The following is a 27,241-nucleotide window of genomic DNA, read 5'->3' as shown; positions in this document are numbered from 1 at the left end:
TTGTCAAAAAGATTTTAAAACATTATAAATATGAGATTTTAATTTTTCACACGCACACACCCATATATGTATTTATAATATTTCAGATTTACAGTTCCATAAATCATTGTTTTTTGTTATTGTTTATTTGATTTTAACATAATTTCATAATTTCAGTGCTGAATGTCAACCTCGATCTAATTGCATGATAGGTTTGAATAAAACACCGTGTTATGGAGGATCAAACATTTGGCACATGTAGTTGGTTTATGAAAAAAAGGATAAAGATGTGAAATGGCTGAATTTAATAGGATAGGGTGAGTGTGTTTCATAATTCATTTATTTATTATTTAATTATTTAATTTGATTACATTCCGACATTTATTTATTAAAATAATAAATAATAGTGTCTGAGAGAGAGTAAGGGTATGTCTACGCCTAATCTATTGTCCAATGTCTTAATGTCTAATGTCTTGAGCTGGAAGCTTCGGTTTCGTTCTTTCTCTCTCTTTCTCTCTCAGATCTCTTAGGGTTTTCACTTTCACCGTTTCTGCTACTTCCGATCTTCTACCATCTTCGCCTGAAGGTACCACCGTGCATTTTGTCTTTAGCTTCAAGCTCCTATGTTTAATTCAATTCGCCGTTTCCGATTTTCATTGTCCTTTCTTTTCTTCTCTAATTAGATATTGCTAGCTAGGGTTTTGGAGTAGTGGAATAGAAGGATTACGATTAAGGATTCTGTTTCGTCTTCATGGATAAGGACAAATCTCTAGGTCACGGTGGAGGTTTGCCACCTCCCTCGGGACGTTATTCGGGTTACTCACCTCCCGGAACTGCGTTCAGTGTGAAATCTGAGCCGCCGCCGTCGACGACGACGACGTCGTCGTATCCGCCACTGGCTCCGGGAGTTTCTACACCGGAGTCTAGTGGGTTTAGTCATGATATTAGCAGAATGCCCGATAATCCTCCGAGAAATAGAGGTCACAGGCGTGCTCATTCCGAGATTCTTACCCTACCGGACGATATTAGCTTTGACAGTGACCTTGGTGTGGTTGGAGGTGCCGATGGACCTTCCTTCTCCGATGAAGCCGAGGAGGACTTGCTGTCCATGTACCTTGATATGGATAAGTTCAATTCGTCGTCGGCGACGTCCACGTTTCAAATGGGCGAACCGTCTGGTGCAATGGGAGCGTCGGGTTCGGCATCGGCATCAGGAGCACCCACCTCTTCTGCAGAGAATAGTGCTGTTGGAACACTTGAACGGCCCAGAGTTAGACACCAGCATAGTCAATCCATGGATGGATCAACTACCATCAAGCCTGAGCTGCTGGTTTCTGGTTCGGAAGACTTGTCTGCGGCGGATTCCAAAAAAGCAATGTCAGCTGCTAAGCTTGCTGAGCTTGCCTTGATTGACCCCAAACGTGCGAAAAGGTATGCTTTAGGATTTCTTGGTGCATTATTTCTCCTTCATATTTTGGGTGATAAATCAATTGTAAACATCATGTCTAGCACACTCATTCTCAAAACCCTTGCATTTTTGTTACCTCATTTCTTGTTAGGGCTGAACTTAGATACAAAACAGTTGGTACTGCTTGAACTGCTCTCCAATCAGAGGAAGAATTTTCATCTCGGTAATGAGTTCACATTTGATGGAATACTTTATTACCCAGATTTGGGTGAAATTCCATGTTTGATGGGAGAACAACACAAAATAGTAGTTATGGTACTGCAGCTAGGTTTTTGTCTTTCTTTTTAATGCTGCTTTGGGCCATATAGGAACTTGGGATTTAATTTTTTGTTTTTATAAAGCATGGTAGAATGTGATGATATTGTACAGTAATGTTTTAACCAGGACAATAAACTTTTCTAAAGTTAGAGATGTGTACTTTCAGTAAATAACATAAGAGGCAGTAGTTACAATTGTTGATTAGAAAATCTACGCTTGAAGTTGAAATTTCTTTTTTTATTATTTATACATATATTTTTTCACAATCACAACAGTTGACTTCTCTTCATCGTTGGAAGCTTGTTCACTTTCACACTTCATGAGAGGAGCCAAGATCTTTTCACTAATAAAACTATTCATTGCTGTATGTTTCAATCCTTTGTGATTGTCTGATAGTTACGTGCATTTGACTTTTGAAGAATGACATCATGTATCTAGTTAGTTATCATTCCTCATTGTGTGGAACACGCATAATAGCTGGTAGGCACTATTAAACTCAATGTATCAGAGGAAATAGTGAAAGATAGCGAGGTTGAAATGTGTCAGTTTGTTTCAGTCTATTAAAAGGAAAATGCTAACATTCTGTTGGTTATATCTCTAATCTGCTATACAGTAGACCATGTTTTGGAAGTACAGGAATAGTACGTTACTTTCTAAATGACTACTGTGTTTAAAATGTCCCGTTTTTGGCCCTCTGGCCCTTTCGATCCTCTGCGTAGTGGGCCACATCAAACACCCCCAGAGGACATATATGCAGAGTCTGCTCATATTCCTTTAGTTGTAAATAGACATTTGCGGTTGTCTTTATGGCACCCCCGGATGCTGGACCTATTTTGTATTATCTTTTGTATCTCTTTCACCTGAAAAATGGAATGACAAACAGGCCAACACTGCTTTTAATTGTGTACCAGGATATGGGCAAATAGACAGTCTGCTGCGAGATCAAAAGAGAGGAAGATGCGGTACATTGCTGAGCTTGAAAGGAAGGTACAAACATTGCAAACGGAAGCAACATCTTTGTCTGCACAATTAAGTCTCTTGCAGGTAATGACCTTTCTGCTTGTTATATTTAGACAAACCGTGTTTTAGTACTGTATTACCATTTCACATTCCAATTGAAAAGCTAATGGGAGGATTATAATTTACTCATCATTGTTGATTATATGCAGAGGGATACAAATGGCTTGAATTCTGAGAACAGTGAACTGAAGCTGCGGTTACAAACCATGGAGCAACAAGTTCACTTGCAAGATGGTAAGATCATACGACTGTAAATTTTTCTAAAGCTACTGCTGAACTATATTAAACAATATGATCTTTGTATGCAATATCTTAGTTGGCAGTGGATTAATAGTCTTGGATGAAATTGCACTTTAGTCTATAGGTGGTATCTAAATTTTGTTGTTGGATTTGTGGTTCCCTGTATGATTAAAAAGTGAAACTCGCTGTTTTGCGTGAAATTTGATCTGTAAGTTTGAGCATACGGAATCTTTATTTTGTTTATATCTGGCATTAAGAAAATTAATTGAATCTTTTTCTTGTAGCACTAAATGACGCATTAAAAGAGGAAATTCAGCATTTGAAAATACTGACTGGACAAGCTATGCCACCTAATGGAGGAGGACCTATGCTGAACTTTGCCTCTTTTGGAGGGGGGCAGCAATTCTATCCCAATAATCATGCCATGCACACCCTTCTAGCTGCACAGCAGTTTCAACAACTCCAAATTCATCCTCAGAAGCAGCACCAATTTCAGCAGCTTCAACAACAAATGCTGCAACAGCAGCAGCAACAACAACAGCAGCAGCAGAGGGAACAGCAGCACCAACAATCAAGCGACATGAAAATGAGAGAAGCTTCACCTACTCCGTGTCCTCCCAAAGATAATGCGTTGTCAGATGTAAATCCTTCAGGAGCTAAGGACTGTTGAGAATTTAGACTGTTTATTGCCTTGTTTGTTCGGTTACTTTGGTAGATTTCCCTTTGTCTTGTGTCCTAGTGTGTTAGATAATGGTCTGTCATTTTTTCATTCTTAAACAGTACAAATGGTCCTAGTTAGAGATTGAGAATAATGCGTTTGCATATTTGCTGTTGTGTAACACTAAAATTCATTGATACTTGGTTAATTTTATGGATATACAGGGGTAGGTAAGGTTCATGTGGTCCAGTCTGCTGTCAGTTCCTTTTGCCTGCAGCTACATCAAAATAGGCTAACTCTTGTTTTGTTGAGAAAGTTGGTGCACGTTGCCCGAGGCATTGTCTTGTTGTAGGCCAGCTTGTCACCGGAGGTACTGAGGAGATTTCAAATGTTCATTTGAAGCTCCTTTTCTGGCTTTTGTGAAGGTAGTCGTAAATATTCATTTTGTTGAAACAAAGGATGCCTAAAGCCGACTTAAATCCACGAGGAAAACCAACACTGCTAGAATCTGCTAGCAAACTAAAGGAAATGAAGTCGCGAATAAAATGAACTCTGAAAGGAGACGAAGAGGCAACTCCAAACTTTGCCATTCGCTGGCTTAGCCATTAACGTGTCTCCAGTGGAAAGCAACATCTTTTCCCCTTATGAGATGATTCTAGAGGATTTTACACCCACGGAAGTAGGAAGTATGTGTTCTTTTGCAACCTAACTTGAAAGTATTCACCGCTAATAAAGAGCCTGCATCAATAAGCACGATTCTGAACCAGTTATTTTTAACATAAAATTGCAATTTGAGCCGTCAAAGGTAAATTGAAACTTATTTGTACTGTTCAAGTTGTTGAGATCGATGGTTGAACAATTTGTTTGCTTAAAATGAAATTAAACTGTTATTTTACATCACTTAATTTTTTTTGTCATCAAGAAAATTTTAAATAAAATTTAAACCATATTAAGGTCTCTATTTAATTATTAAAAAATAGTGATTATCCGCAGCTAGTACCTGAAATAAATTACGGGAAGAATAATATCGCATATTTAAGGATGAAAAATAGTCAACACAACAATTTAATAGAATAATTTAACATTTGTTAACTGTATGACGAGCGATCTCTAATTCATTTTATTGCAGCAAATATTGTCTTAATATGTAGCTTCCAACTTTTGGGGAGGCCACAAATATAGCGGCAATTTTTTTACGACATGGTAATAAAATAATACACACGTGTTGGGTGTGTTGGGTGTGTTGGGTGATTACGTAGTCGATCTACATGACTGAGTATCCTGGACCTCCACCCCCTTCAGGCACTGTCCACTCAATGTTTTGAGTTGGATCTTTGATGTCACATGCCTGAATATTAAACAACTGAATTAAACCATGTAGGATCCAAACATAAAAATCTAAGTATTTATACATTATACATAAGAATCACGACATGTCATAGAACATAGACTTCAACTTGGTTAAGCTACAACTGTTATTAACAACTACAATTTCTTTCTTTTTACTGCATATCTATTAATTTTCACATCTGTGGTGAAGATACCGCATTTATTCAGAACAGTAAAATACATTCAGAAGAAAATACATTCAGAAGAAATACAAAATAACGTATACTATACATTGGAAAATTCAACCCTCAAAAAGTGTGGGTATAGCATTATTAAATAAACAAGCTATGAAATGGCAATGGTTATTTTAAGTATTTACATGACACAATTTTCTCCATTATGAAACTTGATGGCAAAACAAACATGCAAATGCGGATGACAACATGATAATAGAGTGACCATTGTTCGAAACAAATGGGATAAGTTCACAAGCATGTTTGTATGTCAACTTCACCAAAGAATTCTAAAATCACAAATAAGCAGAAAAAGAAAAGGATTTAAAGCACAGAAAAGAAAAGGTTTTAATTAGAATGCACTGACATTAACTTTTTTACACTGTCCTTTATTTATAAATAGGAACAAATTCTCTCCAATGAAAGAAAAAACTTAACCAATTGTGTTACAAACTGACGTTTATTTTAAACCACAATTTCAAAACAAAAATATAATAGTATTGATAAAATTTATTGAAGGGCTAAAGGGCACATGTACTGATAAAAAGTCGCATTTAGAATAATTGTTAATTGTTTGATGATATATGCCGGTTTAGATGTATACACAATAGAATAAGTTATGTAATTGTAGAACTATTTCTCAATTATTTAGTGTTACATCTTGAGCACTAATCCCTAAATTCAGAATATCAACAAAATTGGTTTAAAAGTTTACCTTGCAATGTAAGCAATTTTGTGCATTAATTTGCAATTTCATCTGATTCTGCTCATCCGCAACATACCTGTAATTGGGAAAGATAGACGAAAATATCATGAAATGATTTAAAAATTAAAAATCCTTTCAGAAACCAAGCTTTAGTAAATAGACATTACTCATATACTCGTGCAGGACAATATCTCCATTCAGGTGCTGCATACACCGGTAAATTTATAAGTTCGGGACTCTTTGGGTCTTTCAAACGAAGATGAGGAGGTTGATCATGCTCATGATTTGTGTTGCTCCTGTGAGCAAACTAAATATAAATACATATAAAGCAAGCAAATGAACTGCAAATTTTATAAATCAATAATTTCCGCCATTATTTATTAGGCCTTAAACAGAGAAGCTGAGACATATTATTACTATATAAATCCGTAAATATTGATTTTGTTTTTCATTCACAATAAATCTGCATAAAATGAAGTGGCTAGCCATATAACTAAAGTGGTTCGTACACAGTTGAGTTAACCCTAATTTTAACCACATAACATTGCAATAGAATAAGATATTACCCAACTCAAGAGTACCAAGTCCATTCCTAAATAGGCAGAGGGTTAGCACTTTCTTATAGGATGAGGTGGAAGAAGGAATAGAAACCTCTATTTTTATAAGAAAAAATAGAAATAGTCTTATAAAGGATTAAGTGTTTTTACAATTTTCTTTAGGATATTAAGTGTATTTCGCTATGTAAGTTAACTATTTGAATTTCAATGAGTACTCTCCTCTGCCACCCTCATTATGTTCTCTGCTTTCTTTAACTTCTTTTAAACCAAATAACTTTGTCTACTTTAGAAACTAACATTGAAGCAGCTTTGCTGCCTTCCCCCGGTTTAATTCTAATTAAAAAATGTTTGTCTCAACTCTCAATAGTAGGCAACAGAAAGGAGTTAATGATCCAAAACCTGTGCAGAGACGAAGGTACATCAAAGGACAAGATACCATCTGCCTTTGGATACTGAATTGGAGAATGAAACCGTGCAGCCTGCATAAATGACAAAATATGTATAAGTATACACTGACATGAAATTGCTATATTTTTTATTATTAGACAAAAAAATAAACGAACAAGAAAAAGACAGAATAAGCAAAGGTCACTAATATAGGCATATTCAATAGAGAAAGGCTTCTAAAATAACATTTTTCATGGAACAAAAAGAAAACACTTTATCACATATATGAGGTAACAAAAAAAATCCTTCAAAATTATAGCATTCTTTCTTTTCCAACCATTCATAACAGATAATGGGATGTATTTCACAATACCAAAGAACCATGCCCTTTTATTCCATCCAGAATATCTAAATAAGGAATGAAAATCTAACGCCAACTATCTAATTAGTTATTTATTGTTTTTCTTTGTGAAGCTTACTAGCATTCAACAAGTGCCTTCATGGTGATGAAACAAAATACTCCACACACAAAATAATCATCATTCAGGGGATAAACAGAATAAAGGACCCTTCTGAAGCTAAGCAAGAATGAACATTGGGAAATTATCATGCATAATTTAATGATGTGGATAGCAATAATCAATTGCATTATAATCACTTCTCAAAAGAAAATAAGTTAAACTACACTATTTTTTTTATTTGTACACCTAATTCCTTGAAAAATGTTTCTTACATTGGTAGCTTCGTGATCAGGTTTACCATGCTTCAAAGTAAATGAGTGCCTCCCCTTGAATATGTAGCTGATAGGTATTACACAAGGTAAGTGAATTCTCAAGATGAAGAAAGAATTACAAGAAAGACTAGTCGACAGAGTTAAATAGTGAGGACAGAGCACTTGAGAAAAGTTAGAGCTTACTGTTCCAGACCGCTTAAGGCCAGTCCTGGAATAAGCCCGTATTCAAAGGCCTACAATAAAAGATATAATTATAAGGACAATAAGAAGTAAACAAGCTAAAATATATCACATTTTTCTATATCAACAAATGAATTAAGACAATTAAGTGCAATTACTTAATCAAGCATTGATCACTGTATTATTAATTCAGAATTTTGGAAAGTAAAACTTTTAAGGATTTCAAATCTTTATACATACCAAGTAAATCTGAGAACCCTAGCTCGTTTTCCCCCTATGGTATGAGCATAAATGACTTTCATATGATAATGCATTTTACTTCTTTGAGATGGTGCCCTTCCATGTATTTCATGATATTTTTTCCCTTTTTTAAAAAAAAAACAGTAGCAAGCCAATGGGTCAATTCTTAAAAAAAAATCCCGGTTTTTTCAAATCTCCTCTCTATTATACACAGACAATATTTTATATCAGATTTAGTTTTCACTATCATTATTTTTAATAAATTTTAAAATTAAATTAATATTTTATTATAAATCATATATTTGTAAAAAATAACTTTAAAGTATCAAAAACTGTAATTAAGATTATAAATATCTAATGCCTTTGTATGATTTTTTATGAAATACAAAAATATTAAATAAAAAATATTTTAAAAATTAATGAAAATATAAAATTGACATTTTTGGTAATAAATACACGTTATAACATTACAATATATATTTGATTTTTTATGTTTAACTAATAATTAGGGTCAGATTTTTGTGATTTATTAGAAGAAGAAATCCATGATTCTTTGGGATTTATGCCTGGGATCTTGACTGGAAATCCAGCTAGACTCTGTTCAAATAGAACTGAATTAATTTTTGCTATGAGCACTAATACACCGTTATTTTACAGCAATCTTATATCTATAACGGTATAATGTACTCTAGAAGTTAGCAAGCTGATACATTGCCATCTAGTATGAGTTGGTCTATCAGTTAAAGGTTTCTAAATGAAAAAGAAAATCATCAGAAAATGAAAATTTTAGGTAACCTTCAACAAAGATGTAAGGGAGAGACAAAAAAGAAAAAAAAATGAAAATGGAAATAAATTGCTTCACTAACCGGTCGATAGTTCCGAGATTTATGTAATTCTTCCCAAATCCATGAATTCCTCAAAGCATCCCAATATGTATCCATATCTAGACCTTCATTAAGTGCACCAAATGTAGCTTCGGCCGCAAGCATTCCTACAAAAAAGACGTATTAAATACATGTAATAGTAACTATGAAACGTTGATATTTGCATGTCAAACGGAGATAATGATTAAGAACGAATTGATGGGCTCACTTAACAAATGCAATAACCAATATGGCTCTAAAAATTCGTTAATTCCTTAAAATTGCAGATCAATATATTAGATCCATGTCAAGTACTGATTAATTTCTTGAAATTATGAATATCCATATATATTGCCATTGAAATTCTGAAACACTAATGGTAATGCAAGACTTCTTTCACCAAGACTACAAAATGAACTTTAGTAGAAAAATACTAATTAGCAATATACTGAAAAATCAACCAGTAAAAGGGAGTGAGCCCCAACCTGATTTCATTGCTGTGTGAGTTCCCTTTATCTTAGGCACATTCATGAAGCCAGCTGAACATCCAATAATTGCTCCTCCAGGGAAAACTGGATATGGGATAGACTGAAATTTAACTAGAATCACATTTGTATTTGTATAATGTGTAATGAGTAAAGAAATAATACACTGCAGCAAATAATAGGTAATCAAGCAACCAATAAGATAATAAACAATGAACTAGCCTCCCTATAAAAGCTAGCTCTTCATGGGTGTAAGACTTCATTGTCAACAACAAAGACATCAACCAACCCTTACATCATTGTAACAATAAGCAGACACATTGCCCAAGACAATGAAGCGACCACAATCATTTAAAAAAGAAAGCTGTTGGGGTCAGACACAGTGAAACACTTCATTCAGAAGTACTTGGATGTCTCTTGGACAATTCAAACTTTGTTGTGTTGTAACGTTCAGTCCTGTTTTGCGCTTATCCAAGGATCTTTCCAATTTTCAATTTTTAATGTCCCATCAAATACTATTAAATTTTGCAAGTGAAATCTTTGAAATTTGGAGTATCCATTACGCACAATTCATTTTTGCTAGTACATCTGTAGCACTAGCACAACACCTGATGAGGCTGGCAACATGTGGTACGCAGATAATTTTTCTCTACATTCTTTTATTTTCCTGCCTATCATTGCATATAAGAAATGAGACCGATATCATTAATGTACCTGAAAACCACCTTCATTTAAAGAGCGAGCTCCATACTGGATAACTGTTCCACCTTCCAGAAATGATTTAATTGCAGGATGATGCTTAAGTTTCTTGTGAACCAAGAGAAACAAAGAAAATAATTAAACAAATGTAGTGATCAGGAATTCAGCACTTGTATGTAACTTCACATATTCTTCAACAGATATTGTACTAAAACAACAAACCCTTTCACAAAACGAACCAAAACATAATTGTTAATTTGACTTGTCAGACTATACGTAATATCTTCTACCCACCTAATTGCTGAGGACGAGGGAAGAAATTTCTTTGCTTACTTTAGCAACTTTAAAAACACTTATGGTATGTTTAATTCTCCTCACTTTTTTTTTTTGTTTTAAAAACCATTTTTTGGTACAATTCCACAATAATCAGCAATCAATCTCAATAAAAATAAAGTTTTGAAAATTATTTCAAAAACAAGTGTACAGCAATAGTAGAAAGATGTTTTTTCGTTCCCTTTTTCCGTTTTCTTCAAGTGCTTAGGGTATGAGTTATTTCATTTCTTGAAGCCACTACTTGTTAGTATCTTTTATAAAATATTTTTATTTTAAAAACAGTAAACAAGTAAATCCTTAACCTTCCCTTTTTATGTTTCCATATTAAAAAAAGTATGAAGCAAGGTCAATGCTCAGTAACTTAGACTAGATGGAATTATTTTTTAAATATGTAACATAAAAATATCGTGAGAATAATAAAAATTACCTGAAATTCCTCATATGGATTCAAAAACGGGTTTTGATAGTTTAAAGCAACCACAAGGCCAATAGATATCTGTCAGAATAGTAAATGAAATTCTTGAAATGAGGAATATATTGTCAGCAAAAATGAAATAAAAAACTAGTGGGAAAAGTTTAACTTCTGTAGTTATTAAAGTCTGCCAAAATAAATGCACATGACTCTTTAATAACTTGCTATAAGATGATGCTTATTAAAAACAGAAAACCATTAAGAACTGCATGGCACTAAAAACAGAAGGCAGGGAAACAAAGTCTTACTTGATTATCTTTCATGTGATACAGAAAAGATCCTCCATACGTTTTATGATCTAAAGGCCATCCCAAAGTATGGATTACAGCACCAGGTTGATGTTTTTCCTCATCAATTTCCCAGACCTAAGAGTATGATATTTGGTTAAAAAAAGAGATACCATATTTGGTTATTAGAACAGTCAGTAACCAATCAATCTTCATTAATGTATTGAACACATAAACACAATCATGATAGACTGCAGTTTTTAACAAAAAAAAAAATGAAGATGAGAATCTTTTTTGGGAATTTCTTTATGAAACATATGAATACCTCTTTAATTCCCAAAGCGTATGTCTGGTGTTCTGCACCTGCCCTCTCTCTTAGGTTGTACTTTTTCATTATTTTCTGTAAGAAAACGATTGAAAGTATTGCTACCAAAAGCCGGAATTGAAAAGAAAAACTTGAATCTGTTCAATCCTAAAATTTGATTTTCAAACCTCTGACAGTGATCCTCGACATCCCTCAGCCAAAAGTGTTATGCGACCTGCATGTGATTCGATATTTACACAGTTAACAAGTAACCCAAAGAAATATTTAAAGAACCATATCTCATTAGCTATTGCAAATATAACTATGGTTCATGGAGCTTATAAGGGAAAGCAGAGAAGTCATATGCTCGGAGTGAGCAATGAAATCTACCAAATCACAGGGCTTTGTTTCATATTTCAGAATATCATATGCCATAAAAATCACAACTGCTTAGCTGTGAATGTGTCCAAAACTTGTTTCTATCAACAACTAACAAGTTCAAAGTTTGCCACTCCCATTCTCAAAAAGATAGGAACATTCAAAAATATTTGCACATGAAAGAACAAACTATTGGTCCAAACAAAAGTCAATTACCAAGAGTATCTTTGCAAACATTAAATAGGGAAACCTTTATGCTCAGAAAAGTGAAATAAATCCCATAATTATGTGTCTGAAAGGGATTTGGATTCTCTGCTAGTTTTTCTGTGTTGTTCCTCTACTGTGTTTTCAAAATACATTGATGGCCACTAATTTTGAACTTTTAAAATATATTAAAAAAAATTAAAGTATAATGTTCAGTAAAAAAACAACACAAAAAAATCTAGTAGAAAATCTGGACTAAAAAAAATTAAAGTATAATGTTCAGTAAAAAAACAACACCAAAAAATCTAGTAGAAAATCTGGACTCGTCTGAAAGAAAGAAACATGTGAAGTGAAAACCTTTGATCTCAACGCCACGTTGAAAATTCTCCTTCTTTGAACCATCTTTTGCAATTCCCATATCATTAGTTCCAATACCAATAACTTTGCTGTTTGCATCATATAATATCTGGCCAGGAAAAAAACTTGTAAACAGTAACAGACGTGGACAAGCAACATCCAAGCAAAAGCAGAAATACCTCACTAGCAGCAAATCCTGGATATATTTCCACTCCTAACTCTTCTGCTTTTGCTCCCATCCAACGTACTAACTGACTTAGGCTGTAACAGATGGTCTAAAATAAGAAGCTTCTCCAGAGTGAGAGGAAAGATACGTGAAGGAAAACATTAAACAAGCATCTTAATGCGGGGAAAATAACGAGATCTTCCAATCTCTATTTTTTCTTCAATCAACAAGAAAAACATTAGAAAGAAAGTATACAAGGAAACAACTATTTATTGACTAAAAAGTAAAAAAGAAAATTAAAATAATATGTTGTTCTTATAGGACTTCACATCATGAAAGACAGACTACGGATTGTATTCCAGATATATTCTCCATTTTAAAATTCTACTTTTGCAACCTTATGCTATGTATATTACACTCTCCAGCAATTTTAGTTTCTAATGGAACGTACCAACTGATCGATAATTTAAAACAATGTTTTTGTAAGGGAATAAAAGATCATTAAGCTTGAAACCATTATACATCAATTTCCAAAGAAAAAAAACACAGTTCCAAAATTGTAGATTCAGCAGTCAATCGAGTAAAAATAAAAAATTCACACAATTGATTCAGCACGAAGCAAAAGGTGTTGACTGCTCAGGTAAATTTATAGCCTCTAGCCGCATGAAATGAAAATAGAATGCTATAGAAACCTTATTACATAGTTGCCTTTGTTGTTGAAAGGAGACGGAAGCGAAATTGCACGACCTTTGGTCAGAAACCAAAACTTGTCAGAAGAAACAGGAGTAGTGATCGGAGCCTGCAGCAGATAAAAAACAAAACCTCCGTTCGAATCATCAATCAACGATCCTACAAACCACTTCGTAACACAATCAAGCACAAAAAAAAAAAAAACCGAACGCACCTCTTGCTCTTTCCACTGCGGAAGAAGCTCATTCAGTGCGCGAGGTTCAAAAACGTTTCCAGATATAATGTGAGCACCTAAACGCAACATCGCAGAAACCGCAGTTATCAACGAAGACGCATTCACATCAAGAAATAAAGTAACATAAAAAAATTCAACGAAAAAAAGGAATTAAGAACGTTAAACACTACTCACCTACTTCGGCACCTTTGTCAAGGACACAGACAGACAAATCGGCGTTTCTTTCGCGGCACATTTGCTTGAGGCGAATCGCCGCCGACAAGCCGGCGGGACCAGCGCCGACGATAACGACGTCGTACTCGATGGAGTCCCTCTCCGACGAGGAGGTGCAGAAAGTCCGAGAAGTCGGAACCCTAGAATCGGCGCGTGCAGGTGACTTAGAGAATGCGTAAGCGATGTGAGAATATCGAGGAGAAAATACATGATGAGAATTGTTAGCGTTGGAAGTATGGATGGTGGTAATGTTTGTGTGAAGGCATTGGGAAGTAGTGGTTGCACGAAGAAGATAACCGGTGCTGGCGATTTTGGATTTGGATTTGGAGAAGAGAGAGTGAAAATTGAGCATGATGCAATTGCAGGTTGTTCTCACTAAACTGAGTGATCTTTTTTTACATTATCATATCGCATACACGAGTTTGAACAGCGCACGTAACACGTTGACGTGTTCCAACACTTCTTCTACCACCATCTTCGCGGTTCAGTAATCTTTGGATATTCATCTGGATTATTAATACGGAAATCAAGAGAGAAATATAAATACAAGACCCAATTGATTTTCTAACTGAAAATTTTGATTGATCTAAATGATCACAAAATCAAGATTCTTTAAGATATTCTTTTCCTTTTATTCTATTTCTTTCCTTACCATTTCTTCCTACCAAATCAAAGGTTTATGATACGATAGAAGTAAAAATAAAAAATAAAAATAAAAACTCAATTGAATATTTAATTTTTTACTATAATAATGATATAAGTATTTATAAAATAATTTAAAATTAATCTTTATTTAAGATTAGACTCCACGAATCTTTTCTTATAGTATTTTTTTTAAATTTATAAAACTTGAATACAAAATTTAGTCAAAAATCTTTTTTTTACTATAATTTTACACATGAGAAAAATGGATCGGTTTGGCCTAATTTATTATAAGTTCGTCATAGGTAAAAAATCTTAGCCTAATTTATTAAACAGTGAGTTAATAGATTAGTTCATTAGCTTTGCTTTTTTATTTTTAATTTTAAAAAATGTGGATTAAGTCGTTTCGTCCTTACCCACTTTTGATAAGCTAGTTTGGATTCCAACTCATCAAATTTTGAGATGGACCAAGACACTTTGTCATCCTTAAATATAGTTGAATGGCAAAAATTTTCAAAGTTTTTTAAGCCATTCTTTAATCAGTGTTTGTATATTAGTATTATTGACGAAGGAGTTAAAAACACGACATTGAAGTTGGAAAGTTCATGTTATTGATTAATGCAATTACACCACTTAATAATGTAAGTAAAAGGAAAATCTAAATCCACACTACAACATGATAGCTTAAAAAAACAAAGGTAAATTACTGTTATATATATATTTGTTGATTTTAAGGGTAAGATAAAGTGGCAATGTGGTTATGAGCAACAGTTCCAATCCAAAGCTTCCCTTGTTCCTCCCTCACTTCACTGACCAGCTGCATAACTTCACCTTCTCGATCTTCAAGAACTTCCAAAACCTCTCCCTTATCGTTCAGACGTGAAATCACAGTGTACATTCTCATCCCCATCGCTCTAGCCAACAAGCTCATTCTAATGGGCAAACGGAAGTAAATGTTCCTCAACCATGGATTATTACTCAGAACTTCTTGTGCGGGAGTGCGACAACAATCTATTGCCACCCAGAATTGCCCTTTTCTGTTCATTCTTACGTTGTCGGGGAACCCCGGAAGATCAGCCAAAAGTTCCACACTTCCACTTCTGGGACCCTCTAGCCAAAACTTCATCAACCTGTCATCATTAAACAACACCAACTATAACGTTATTTTTAAGGTGGTTGGTGTCATTCTTTAGTTGTACCAATCATCTGGTATGAAACTGTTTAACATGGCTGGTGTAGTTACCTGCAATTGGTGGTTTCAGTGAAGAGGAGGAAGGATTGATCTTCAGAAAACTGCACCCCGTTAGGAAAAGCAAGACCATCCAAAACAACATGGGTTGTTTTTGTTGGAGGATCATATCTGAGGAGTCTACCAGTAGCTTCTCCTTCCAGTAATATAAAAAAGTGTGCACTACAAACAAAACAAGTAATCAAGGGAACCATTAGGATATTGCATGCATGAATATGAATCTAGTGAAATATAGTGTATGACTGAATGAACGTTTACACTCTGTTGTATCTTTTGCTGGTGTCAGTGAAGAAGATGGATCCGTTCCTATGAATGTCAAGGTCATTTGCAAAGAGAATGGGTTTTCCTTCAACATGTGTTGCCAATGATGTGGCTAATCCCCCATTTGGTCCAACCACAAGAAGGCCATAGTATGCATCTGCTATGTATAGATCTCCACTCTCTTTGTCAAATCTTAGACCTAAGGGACGCCCACATGTTTTCTCATGCTTCCATTGCTTCGCAGTGGTCGAATCATTGCCCCTAAAGCAAAGCTTCTCCGTCCTTTAAATCAAGAACAAAGACATAAACATAAGTAGACATATAAAAGAACGTTCTCAGAACATGTTTAGCTAAATTTAAAGTAGCATGTGAATTTGGTAGTTTGTTCAAACTTTTATTGGTATGATACCATATATGTCATTGACAAAAGACAATCTTATCTGGGTCAGCAAAATAAAACTCCTTTGAGTATTCAAAGTAGATGAATGACAGAATTGGTTTTTAAACTGAAACAAGTGTTGTGGTTTTGGTGACAATTATTACCAATTAGAAGTGACAACAGCAAATGTTTCCCAACCAAGTTCTTCTCCCATCCATCGAACAACGCGTCCATCGGCTAAACCAGTGTAAGGGCCACGACCCATGTTATCGAACTCGAGCGACTCTGGTCCAAAGACTTGGTTATTGAATTCTGATTTGGCATAGAGTGCTAACTTGCTCATGTTGTCCCTGGGCCAATTTTTCATGACTTGGTGGTATGGTGCAATGTCATGCTTCACGGGTCTGAATTCATGCTCAGATAGAGGACCCAGATGAAAAGGGTCCATCATAATGAGGCCAAAGAGCAGAACAAGAGTTAGCACAAAAGGGTGTTGGAGAAAGGTTTCATCCTTGAGGAGTAGTTTTAGTTTTATTTTCTCCATGCATGGAACGAGAGAATGAGAAAGGAAAGCAGAGAAAGCAGAGTTTAGGCACAATGGTGATGGCCTAACATGGTAGAAGTAGAAGCACTTGGTGGAGTCTGGTATTTGAAAGGTTTTTCAGACGTGTTGGTAACATGCATTGTTGATGAACAAATTTATGGTTTGGAGTAGGTTGTCTTTCGTTGTCCACGATGTTCGCATTGGGAACAACAATTGATTTGTGAAAAAGTGTTGTGGTAGTTCATTCCCAAATGTCGTGTGTGCTGACTCATTCATGACTATGAATGAACAAAACAAAATAACATAACCGTAGATATGAATTTATGAATGGTGATGCTGTGGTGAGAGTGACCAATGCTATGATCAAACAGGAACATGTAGTGTTGCTTTCATTATTTATGTATTTAGACTAAGGATACAGAAACCTTTTTTCACTCCTTTAACTTTATCTTTTTTCTATCGATGACAATTCAGGACGGGTCAAACGAATTGGTCCGCAAACTCGTAAAAAAAACGCGGAACGAGCTGGGATGTTGAACCCACTAGTCCACAATGGTCTGCTCGCAACCCGTGCGGACTAAAGTTGGGACGGGGCGGAGTAGGCCAAAAAAGTGAATCCGAAATTAAACTGCGGAACGGGTCAACCCGACCCGCACTTTACAGGCCAAAACGCGAAGCGAACCAAAATCGGCCGAGCAGACCCACTTTGTCATCCCTATCTTTTACTCTTTGTCTTTATAAATACAATAAAGTTCATTCTTTAATACAATATTTTGTAAATTGTCATCCATATCTTTATTCTTTGTCTATATAAATATAATAAAGTTCATTCTTTAGTACAATATTTTGTAAAACGAACGAAGAGTATGTCAAAATATTATTACTCATCTATTTATCATTTACGTATGTCTTCTATGTATATAGTAAAATAATATCTCATAAATTGCATATGATTTGTTGTTTTAATTCTTCATTTAATCATTTGTGGTAAATAAAGTTTAAGCATAAAAAAAATATTTTTATTTTTACTTGTTTACCTTTTACATAATTTAGTTTTGATATATTTCATAATCTTAATTAATCACATTGATCATGTTTAAAATATACGATTATTATTTAATTTTAATCACTTTGATTTATTGTAATGATAATTAGTATAATTTCATATATTTTATATTTTAAAACAAGTTTATTAGTTTTTTCAAATAATTTTGATGTATTTACTTTAATTATATAATATAAATATTTTTCATTTTGCATTTTTATAATAAATAATTACAATAAAAGTTATACATTAATTTTTAACAAGTAATCAATGCGATGAAAATTGAGAAAAATTAACTTTTAGAATTAAAAAAAATGTAAATTACAAAAAAATTCCTAGAATTTTTTAATTCTAATGTAATAGTCTCTCCCCTTTTCCTTATAAGTATCAATTGGATAATTCATCAATATTATAACAAATCTTTTATTTAGTTTATGAAAATAATAACTTATTTTTAATATATATATATATATATATATATATATATATATATATATATATATATATATATATATATATATATATATATATATATATATATATATATATATGACAATGTGACATCATCTTGACTAAAGTTAATTATGATGGATCATAATTGACAAATTTGTTATAAATAACATCATTGTTTACGAGGTTGATATCACAAATTTATTATAGTTTCTATTATGATCTAATACACATATATCTTGAAGTGTCAGAGTGTTTTTTGTATGAACACTCTTATCTCAAACACTGAAAATATTTGGTATCTAATCTGTCTCGAATTACCTAAAAGTATAGTGAAAACATTTCAAAGTGAAAAAAGAATTAGAAGATATTTCAACTTTGTAAGAATACTTATTTGATCTTAAATGTCCACATAAGAAATACTTAAATGCAATAAATGAATGTAAAACAGAATTAGAAATATTAAAATAAGTTTTAATCCCGAGATTTTTTGATCCACCACGAATTCAAACTAAATTTTTTTAGTTTTTTTCTTTTAATTTTTTCACACGTTTCTATTATGATTATTTTTTATTTCTAATTTTGTAGATTCACAATTTAATTGTTTTGAATATTAGAACGATGTTGAATAATATTTGTGTTCACTAATTTGAGATGTAAATAGGCATATGTTAAATATGGTACATGGTTGTGACATGTAATCATTAACATCCACTTAATTTCATTAAACGCCTAATGCATTTCTACTATATGACATATTCTGTCCTGAAATTAGCATAATTTCTAAGAGTATTAGTTAAATTTGGCACCAAGCAAGACATTAGATATCTACCTAAATAAACAAGAAAAATTATATGAAAACGAACAAGATTATTAGGTGAATATTGGTAGATGGATTTCCAATTTCCCAATGCACACACTACTCACCAGAACACTAATATGTTGCTTATGTACAACAAATAACATAATATAATATAATCAAACATGTGAAAAACATTAATGTTATCCAAAATATTTTAAATTTGTCCCTTAGTGGGTCTCCTCTCGTCTCTGAGTCATGAATTAATTTATACTTAAATCCTTCCTCTTTCTGAGTTTTTCTTGATCCAATATTGGATGTTCCACAGATGCATTGGCTAAGTCCCACATAGAATACAAGTATTTGTTGAGAGTGGCAAATGCTAATAAATTCCTTATGTGACAGCAGAGTTAGTTATCTTTGCGCTTGGGGCAATGACGCAGCTAGTGAGGTTCTAACCGAGGCGCGTCTATTGCTGGTTGAAAACTATTTCCAAACCCCCTCTTGGGCCTGGGTTTACCCTGGGCCTTCGAGAATTTCTGGAAGGGCTCCCTTAGGGGTAAAGCCCTGCATTTCTTAGTTTAAAGTTTTGTGATTAAAACCACTTTAATGATTTTAGTTCATAGTTTTATAATTAAGTAACACTTTAGTATTTTAGTAGTGGGATTTTGTGAGTTTATAAATCATACATATTTTCTGATTTAAATGTAAATGTATTTTTCTCAAATATTTTAGTAGTGGTATTTTGTGAGTTTTTAAATCATACATATTTTATGATTTAAATGTGAATGTATTTTTCTTGAATAAAAGTATGTTTAGTTTTAGGACAATAGAAGCTGAAAATATATAATAATTATTTGTGGGAAAAGTTAAAATTACAAAATATAATAGTTATGCAAAATAATTTATAATCTATACCATTTTCCTTTTTCATTATAATATGACTCTTTCAAAATGGTGTTTAATTATTTGTAACAATAGAAGCCGAAAAATATTGAACAATTGAGAAAATTTAAAATTACGAAATACAAAAATCATGAAAAAAAATTAATAACATGTTTCTGTTTCATAAATTTTCTTTATAAAATATTCAATAGTATTTTTGTTAAAAGGATGTTTAATTATTTTATAATAATAGAAACTGAAAATATTAATCCAAACTCAATAACAGAGCATAGATCTAATTAAAATCTTATATTAAGTGCATATTAAAACACATGAAGTGATGTAAAATGAAAATCAAGTAGGATTGTAATTTGTATCATGCCAAGTTAATATTTCGGACTAAAGCCCACATCGACTATGGTAATGTATGAACCTATCTATGATCATAATATAAGATGAAGATATCTTCTACATCATCCCACGGAGCCATGAGTTAAACACATAGCGAACTATTCTTTCGCCTTTTACTAAAGAATACCGTGTGTTTGTCTCAATAAGTGGCATACGCCTATTTTTGGAAGAGTCCTTTTGATAGGACTCTGCAATTTAAGTTCAAAGTAATTTCACAGTACACGTAAATCTAACTTGATTGGGTTGTTAACATTAAGGAGTAGTACCTTTTTAGAAATCCTTTTTAGAAATTTTAGAAGACTAAATTTTAAGAATAAAAATGATATTTTAAGTACTTCAAATTACTTCTTTTTAGAAATTTTGGAAGACTAAGTTTTAAGAATAAAAATGATATTTTAAGTACTTCAAATTACTTCATTAAGTTTGAAGTTTCAGTTTCAGCCTTCCTAATTTATTAGATGTTAATTGAGTCTTGTATGCGACTTAAATTTCAACCTTTTTGGAAAAATTATAATTTACACTTAACATATAGTCCTTTGTGAAAGGCTCTTGCAAGAGTAAAGGTATATTTACACTATATCACTCGATGTGGGCTTTAATCAGAGATGTAAAATTGGACAATGCACCATTTCTACTTCAAAACCGTCAATATTGTGCCACATTTCATTGAATTAAATTGATCACAAATTTAGTTCAAAAGTTGAATTTATATGCTTTTCTGGCTGTGGTTGGGGAGGACATTTCAACCTTGAGTTATGCATAAATGTGACAATTAATAAAATCATGCCATGCATTTGTGACATATTCTGCTATTCGTTAAATACTGATTAGAAAATATGTAAATATTTTCTTTTCATCTTATATTTGTATATCACATGACTTATTATGGGACATTTGGAAAGTGACTTTCACTAGAAAAGTTGTCGTCGTTTTCGGAGTCTGCTATCGCATTCGAATATAAGATCGAATCTCTGCTTAGGTTTTTTCCTTGCAACAACGTTGTTACGACAATGGCCAAGAAGAAGAAGAGTTAAGAAATAAATGATTCGAAAGGTAAGACGATTTAAGTTAGTATAGATGGGTCTTTCGATATTGAAGAATCTCCTACAAATGTCATAAATGACTTCATTGTCCAACATAATAACCACGTCGGAAATGCTTCAAGAATGAGTGGATGAACATGGCGTCGTTGTAAGGTTCTGATTGAAATGTGAATGTATTTTTCTCAAATAAAAGTATGTTTAGTTTTAGGATAACAGTAGCTGAAAATATATAATAATTATTTGTGGGAAAAGTTAAAATTACAAAATATAATAATTATGCAAAATAATTTATAATGTGTCAAATCATTTTCCTTTCTCATTATAACATGACTCTTTTAAAAACGGTGTTTATTATTTTGTAACAATACAAGTCGAAAAATATTGAACAATTGAGAAAATTTAAAATTACAAAATATAAAAATTATGAAAAAAAATTGATAACATGTTTCTCTGTTTTATAAATTTTCTTTATAAATATTCAATAGTATTTCTGTTAAAACTGTTTTATGACTTTTTAAAAGGATGTTTAATTATTTTATATTTTATAATAATAGAAACTGGAAATATTAATCCAAACTCAATAACAGAGTACAGATCTGATTTAAATTTTATATTAAGTGTGCAAATTAAAACACATGAAATGATGCAAAATAAAGATCAAGTAAGATTGAATTACATCATACCAAGTTAACATTTCAGACCAAAGCCCACATCGACTGTGGTAATGTATGAACCTATCTATGATTATGATATAAGATGAAAATGTCCTCTGTATCTTCTCACGGAGCCATGAGATAAACACATAGCGAACTATTCTTTCGCCTTTTACTAAAGAATACCGTGTGTTTGTCTCATTAAGTGGCATACGCCTATTTTTGGAAGAGTCCCTTCTCATAGGACTCTGCAAATTTAGTTCAAAGTTTGTTCACATTTTGAAATTTGATGAAACTTAGTTAATTCTTCAATTATTGTGTACTACATTCTGTACATCTAGATCTAAATTGATAATGTACATCTAGTTCTAAATTGATTGACTGGGTTGTTATTGTTAAGGATAAAATTGATATTGGGTTGTTATTGTTAAGGATAAAATTGATATTTTAAGTACCTTTGAAGTGTCAGTATCAGCCTTTCTAGTTTATTTGTGATTTATTTGAACATTATGTTTGAAAAAATCTTCTTCATATTAGCTTTACTCATTCACTAATTCAAGTGGTTGTTAACGGCACTCATTATAAATATAAAACTGAATATGTTCGAAACATTCTTCAATTCTAGAACAATAATCTATGCAGAATCGGCTAAAGTATTTACTTTGAATTAAATTAGGAAAGCAAGGAATAACTTCAAGTGTATTAAACATCCTTATGTATCACTATTAATAATTAAATAACTAGTAATTAAAAATAAATAAAATTCTAAATGTATGTCACTTAAATTTCAACCTCTTTGAAAAAATTATTATTATTTAAATTAACGTTATAGTCCTTCGAGAGGCTCTTGCAAAAGTAAAGATGTGTTTACACTGTCACTCGATGTGGGCTTTCATCAGAGATGTAAATACCATCCGACAGTATGCCATATTTCATTTAATTAAATTAATCACAAGTTCAAAAGTTGAATTTATATGCTTTTTGCGCTGTGGGTGCGGAGGACATTTCATCCTTGAGTTATGCATAAATGTGACCATTAATAAAATCATGTTATGCAGATTGTTACCCTGCCCGCTACATATTCTGTTATTCGTTAAATACTGTTTAGAAAATATTTAAAGATTTTCTAAAACTTAGAGGTATTCATGGATATTTAAAAATTAATAATTTAAGTTAATTTTTTTTTCTTTATACATGAAGAGAATTTGTTTTTATTTTTTACTTTATATCTTTATATCACATGAACTATCATGGAGATTTGAAAAGCGACCTTGACCAGAGAAGTTGTCGTCATTGTCGGAGTTTGCTATCACACACGAATGCAAGATCAAATTTTTGCTTAGTTTTTTTTTTACAACAACGTCGTCGCGATGGTGGTAAGAAGCGTTAAGAAAGGAATGAATCGAGAGATGAGACGATTCAAGTTACTGTAGATGAGTCTCTCGGTATTGAATGATCTCCTACAAATGTCATAGATGACTTCATTGTCCAAGAAAGAGTGGGTGAACATGATGTCATTGTAAGGTTCAAGTTGAAACTTGGGAGGAAGGTAGGAAATAAAAAATTAGGTTAAATTAATTGAGTCAAAGTGTAAGAGAGGTACGAGAGGGTTGATTGATGCATTGAGAGGAAAACCTAATTTTGATAAAGAAAATAATTTAGGTTATGTACCGTCCAGTGAATGACCGACCTCAACATGCTCATTTGGATTCCGACTCGATAAATATTTATGGCTTAAATATACATTTGGTCCCTATTTTTGTTGATTTTATTCAATTTGATCCTTATTTTCGTTTTATGTTCAATTAGGTCCTCATTTTCGTTAAATCGTGGTCAATTTGGTCATTTTCACTAACGGTGTTTAAATAGTTAACGTTTTTGAACAGTACATGCCACGTGTCAGCTCCTGGTTTTTTTAATTTTTTTTTAATTTTTTTAATTTTTTTTTTAATTTTTTAAAAAAAATTTAATTTCAAAAAAAGTGTCCACGTGTCAAGTTACAATTGTGCCACGTGTCAATGCTAGTGCCACGTGTCAGTTTCTTGTAGTATTATTTGTTTTGTTCAATTTAGTCCCTATATTCAATATTTTTATTCAATTCAGTCCCTATATTCGTTATTTTTGTTTAATTTAGTCCCAAATTTTGTTAAAATAAAACCATTTAATTTTTAAAATTGACATTATTATTACTTATTTTTTAAATTTAATTATAAATTATAATATTTAATTATTAATTGAATATAGTTCTTAGATTCAATTGTTAAATAAAATATAATTATTTAAATATTATTAAAATATAATTATTAAAATTTAAAAAATATATATTAACATTTGTAAAATTTACATTTAAATTTAAAATATTTAATATTTTTATTGCATTTTAGATATTAAAATCTAAAATATTTTATATGTAAATGTTAATTTTATAAATATTAGTTTATTTTTCTAAAATATTTTGAATATTTAAAATATTTTTATATATCAATTTTAAAAATATTTTAGAATATAAATATTAGAAAACAAATTAATAATTATATTCTTATAATATTTTAAATAATTATATTCTATTTAGAAATTAAATATAAGAATTTATTCAATTTATAATTGAATTTAAAAAATAATAATTTTAAAGGTCAATTTTTGAAAAGATATTAATATAATTTGTATAAAAGATATTAAATTTAGTGTCAATTTGAAAAGGACAAAATTGATTTATTTTAATAAAAATTGGGACTAAATTGAACAAAAATAACGAATATAGAGACTAAATTGAACAAAACAAATAATACTACCACAAACTGACACGTGGCACAATTGTGACTTGACACGTGAACCATTTTTTTGAAATTAAAAAAATTAAAAAAAAATTTTAAAAATTTTAAAAAAAATTTAAAAAAAATTTAAAAAAAAATCAAAAAAACCAGGAGCTGACACATGGCATGTACTGTTCAAAAACGTTAACTATTTAAATACCATTAGTGAAAAGGACCAAATCGACCACAATTTGACGAAAATGAGGACCTAATTGAATATAAAATAAAAATAAGGACCAAATTGAATAAAATCAACAAAAATAGGGACCAAATGTATATTTAAGCCAATATTTATCATAAAACAACGAGTTTTAGTCACAGACCGAGGTTATGAGCATTTGGACCGAGGTGGCCGAGGTGACGAGCAAATATCCCTGGATTTTAGGAATAACCACCCCATGCGAGATTCAGGAGAGAATAGTGGAGAAGTGGGTAGGTTGGTTAGCTAAAGATCTGGTTGTAAGATGACGATTTTAAGGCTAAAAGACCCTATATATACATGGGGGATTAAGAAAAAGGAGGAAGGATTATGGACGGTAGTTAATTATCATAGTTCGGGTTTGGTCCTTAATTCTAGACCGGAACAGTTAGGATGTATAAATTATAAATTGTAATTTTTAATTTTAATAGGTAATGGATTCTTGCGGGTACGGGTGGTAAGAAAAAGAAGAATCGAGAGTTTCGCATAAGTCATATCTAGAGAATGGAGAGTAAACAATTACTTGTAATTGTAGAAAATTTAAACAATATTGAATATTGTGTTGTCATTCATTAAGAATGTTATTTTGCAAGGATATCAAGTTTCTACCATAACAATATATATTAAAGAGGTGGACAAGACATGCGGAAAGTGATACAATGATTAACCACAGTGGAAAGTCAATTAATGTTGATAACTCAAAACACTTTAAACAACTATGTTCAAGACTTTTAATATTAGCTCATGATGTATTAGACTATCCATAATCATGAAACGTGATGTATTAGACTATCCATAATCATGAAACGTGATTTATGAAAGGGTGTTAGAATCCGAGAAGAAAGTGGTTGTGATTCGATTGAACCATCAATCACATGGTACTCATCTTACCACCATTCAGGAAATGGTTGAAACTTTAACATCCAAAGGTATTAACTTTAAAAAAAATAAGGTAAAAAAATAGAAATAATAGACATTTAAAGAGTTTGATGAATTAAAAAAATGAAACCTTCGTTACTTTAGTTGAGTCAAGATTTATTGGGGTCATCAACTTTAGTCTCATTGAAATCATATTTAATATTTGTTTTGTCTCAACCATATCAAATGAGGTTCATAAACATGCTTAGTATTTACATTTTTTTTTTAAATGTAACAATGACATACAACAAAATATTTATTAAAATTACTGACATACATCTTATATTATTTTATTTCAAGATGGATGCAAGATTACATCAAATAAATAATTAAAATTTAGTTAGGCTAGTTTAGATATTGTATCATTCTAAAATTTCAATGAATTTTTATTATAGAGACAACTAATGATTAATTTTTGTATGATTGAACTAAGTTAACTTTTTTTTAATTATGAAATTTGATATGTTTGTATGATATTTTTAGAACTCTATTGTATAAATAAGAATAAAAAAAATTCATTTCATTGACAATTTTTTATTAAACCAATTAAATTAAATTGTACATTATTACAGTACAAACCTTTCGATACCATTAACAAAATAAACTAGATATTAGAGAACGAAACTCTGCTTTAAATGTAATTCTATGATGGTTTATTTACAATATATACACACATGGTCAAAAGTCAAAAAACAATATTTTGATAGCTATTCTTCAATCAAATTCTTGTAAAGCTTTGATAACAAAAAAACCGATAGTAATTATCCAAATTATCAATCCCAAGACAAACAAGCTAAAAAATAGTTGTTGAGAAAAAGTTGAAAACATTCATGCAGAATAATATAGCTATTGATAATCTCTGAAAGTACATGTAATAAACGAATTTGAGATTGTATGTAATAATAAATAAACAAAAATTAACACAATTTGATAAATTTTCTTAACTAGAATATCAAACATAACTTAATCAACCTATTACATTAGTATCTTCATATTAATAGTAAAAACATTTGAACCATTCATTGTACATAGCCACACTCATGAACAACAAGCACACATAGCTTGAAAAATTACATTGTTCAAATACATCCTAAAAGGAAAGAAAAAATTAAAAGGAAATAACCAACAAAATTCAACATTCATTGTCAAACTGAACTCCTACCTAGTACACTAGCTAATAAACATAAAATGACACAGTTAAACAAATTTTATTTCATGAGTAAATTTTTCATTTTTTAAATAAATCATATTATTATATAACTATAATTTTTATTTTTGAAAAGATGATTGAATGTTTATTAAAATTTTAAAAATATAAACGAAAAGAAATAATTTG

At 31.7% G+C, this 27,241-nt stretch overlaps 3 protein-coding genes and 3 non-coding genes across 7 annotated transcripts; 4 read left to right on the top strand and 2 right to left on the bottom strand.

Moving 5' to 3' along the window:
• The first annotated feature begins 403 nt into the window (after positions 1-403).
• LOC114185396 (probable transcription factor PosF21) lies at positions 404-4,528 on the top strand. 2 transcript variants are annotated; one of them, XM_028073100.1, is made up of 6 exons: positions 404-565; positions 663-1,410; positions 2,617-2,749; positions 2,875-2,959; positions 3,250-3,605; positions 3,848-4,528. In XM_028073100.1, the coding sequence occupies exons 2-6, from the start codon at positions 731-733 to the stop codon at positions 3,851-3,853; spliced, it is 1,260 nt and encodes a 419-aa protein (XP_027928901.1). In that variant the 5' UTR covers positions 404-565; positions 663-730; the 3' UTR covers positions 3,854-4,528. The 2 variants fall into 2 exon arrangements, with proteins under 2 accessions (XP_027928901.1, XP_027928900.1); XM_028073099.1 differs by having other exon boundaries at positions 3,250-3,872.
• Positions 4,529-4,672: 144 nt separating this feature from the next.
• Positions 4,673-14,140, bottom strand: LOC114185157 (electron transfer flavoprotein-ubiquinone oxidoreductase, mitochondrial). Its single transcript, XM_028072713.1, has 18 exons — positions 13,576-14,140; positions 13,381-13,457; positions 13,169-13,275; positions 12,490-12,571; positions 12,311-12,419; positions 11,560-11,606; positions 11,393-11,467; positions 11,089-11,205; positions 10,796-10,864; positions 10,051-10,143; positions 9,337-9,439; positions 8,855-8,979; positions 7,752-7,801; positions 7,569-7,635; positions 6,848-6,927; positions 6,059-6,187; positions 5,901-5,967; positions 4,673-4,971 (listed from the first exon to the last, which is right to left on the bottom strand). Exons 1-18 carry the CDS (start codon positions 13,964-13,966, stop codon positions 4,888-4,890), a joined length of 1,872 nt encoding a protein of 623 aa, XP_027928514.1. The 5' UTR covers positions 13,967-14,140; the 3' UTR covers positions 4,673-4,887.
• An 836-nt stretch (positions 14,141-14,976) lies between these two features.
• Positions 14,977-16,689, bottom strand: LOC114185158 (protein STRICTOSIDINE SYNTHASE-LIKE 13). The gene is made up of 4 exons (XM_028072714.1): positions 16,310-16,689; positions 15,764-16,048; positions 15,500-15,667; positions 14,977-15,386 (listed from the first exon to the last, which is right to left on the bottom strand). Exons 1-4 carry the CDS (start codon positions 16,687-16,689, stop codon positions 14,987-14,989), a joined length of 1,233 nt encoding a protein of 410 aa, XP_027928515.1. The 3' UTR covers positions 14,977-14,986.
• A 2,710-nt stretch (positions 16,690-19,399) lies between these two features.
• LOC114186399 lies at positions 19,400-19,550 on the top strand. The gene has a single exon (XR_003605058.1). It is a non-coding gene; the product is annotated as a U4 spliceosomal RNA (small nuclear RNA).
• An 802-nt stretch (positions 19,551-20,352) lies between these two features.
• Positions 20,353-20,469, top strand: LOC114186406. Its single transcript, XR_003605064.1, has one exon. It is a non-coding gene; the product is annotated as a U5 spliceosomal RNA (small nuclear RNA).
• Positions 20,470-22,107: 1,638 nt separating this feature from the next.
• LOC114186407 lies at positions 22,108-22,225 on the top strand. The gene has a single exon (XR_003605065.1). It is a non-coding gene; the product is annotated as a U5 spliceosomal RNA (small nuclear RNA).
• The last annotated feature ends 5,016 nt before the right edge of the window (positions 22,226-27,241 follow it).

The sequence above is a fragment of the Vigna unguiculata genome, chromosome 5 (assembly GCF_004118075.2).
Source record: "Vigna unguiculata cultivar IT97K-499-35 chromosome 5, ASM411807v1, whole genome shotgun sequence".
NCBI lineage: Eukaryota > Viridiplantae > Streptophyta > Magnoliopsida > Fabales > Fabaceae > Vigna > Vigna unguiculata.
Note: the sequence above shows the minus strand (reverse complement) of the source record. Positions and strands in the feature narration are given on the sequence as shown.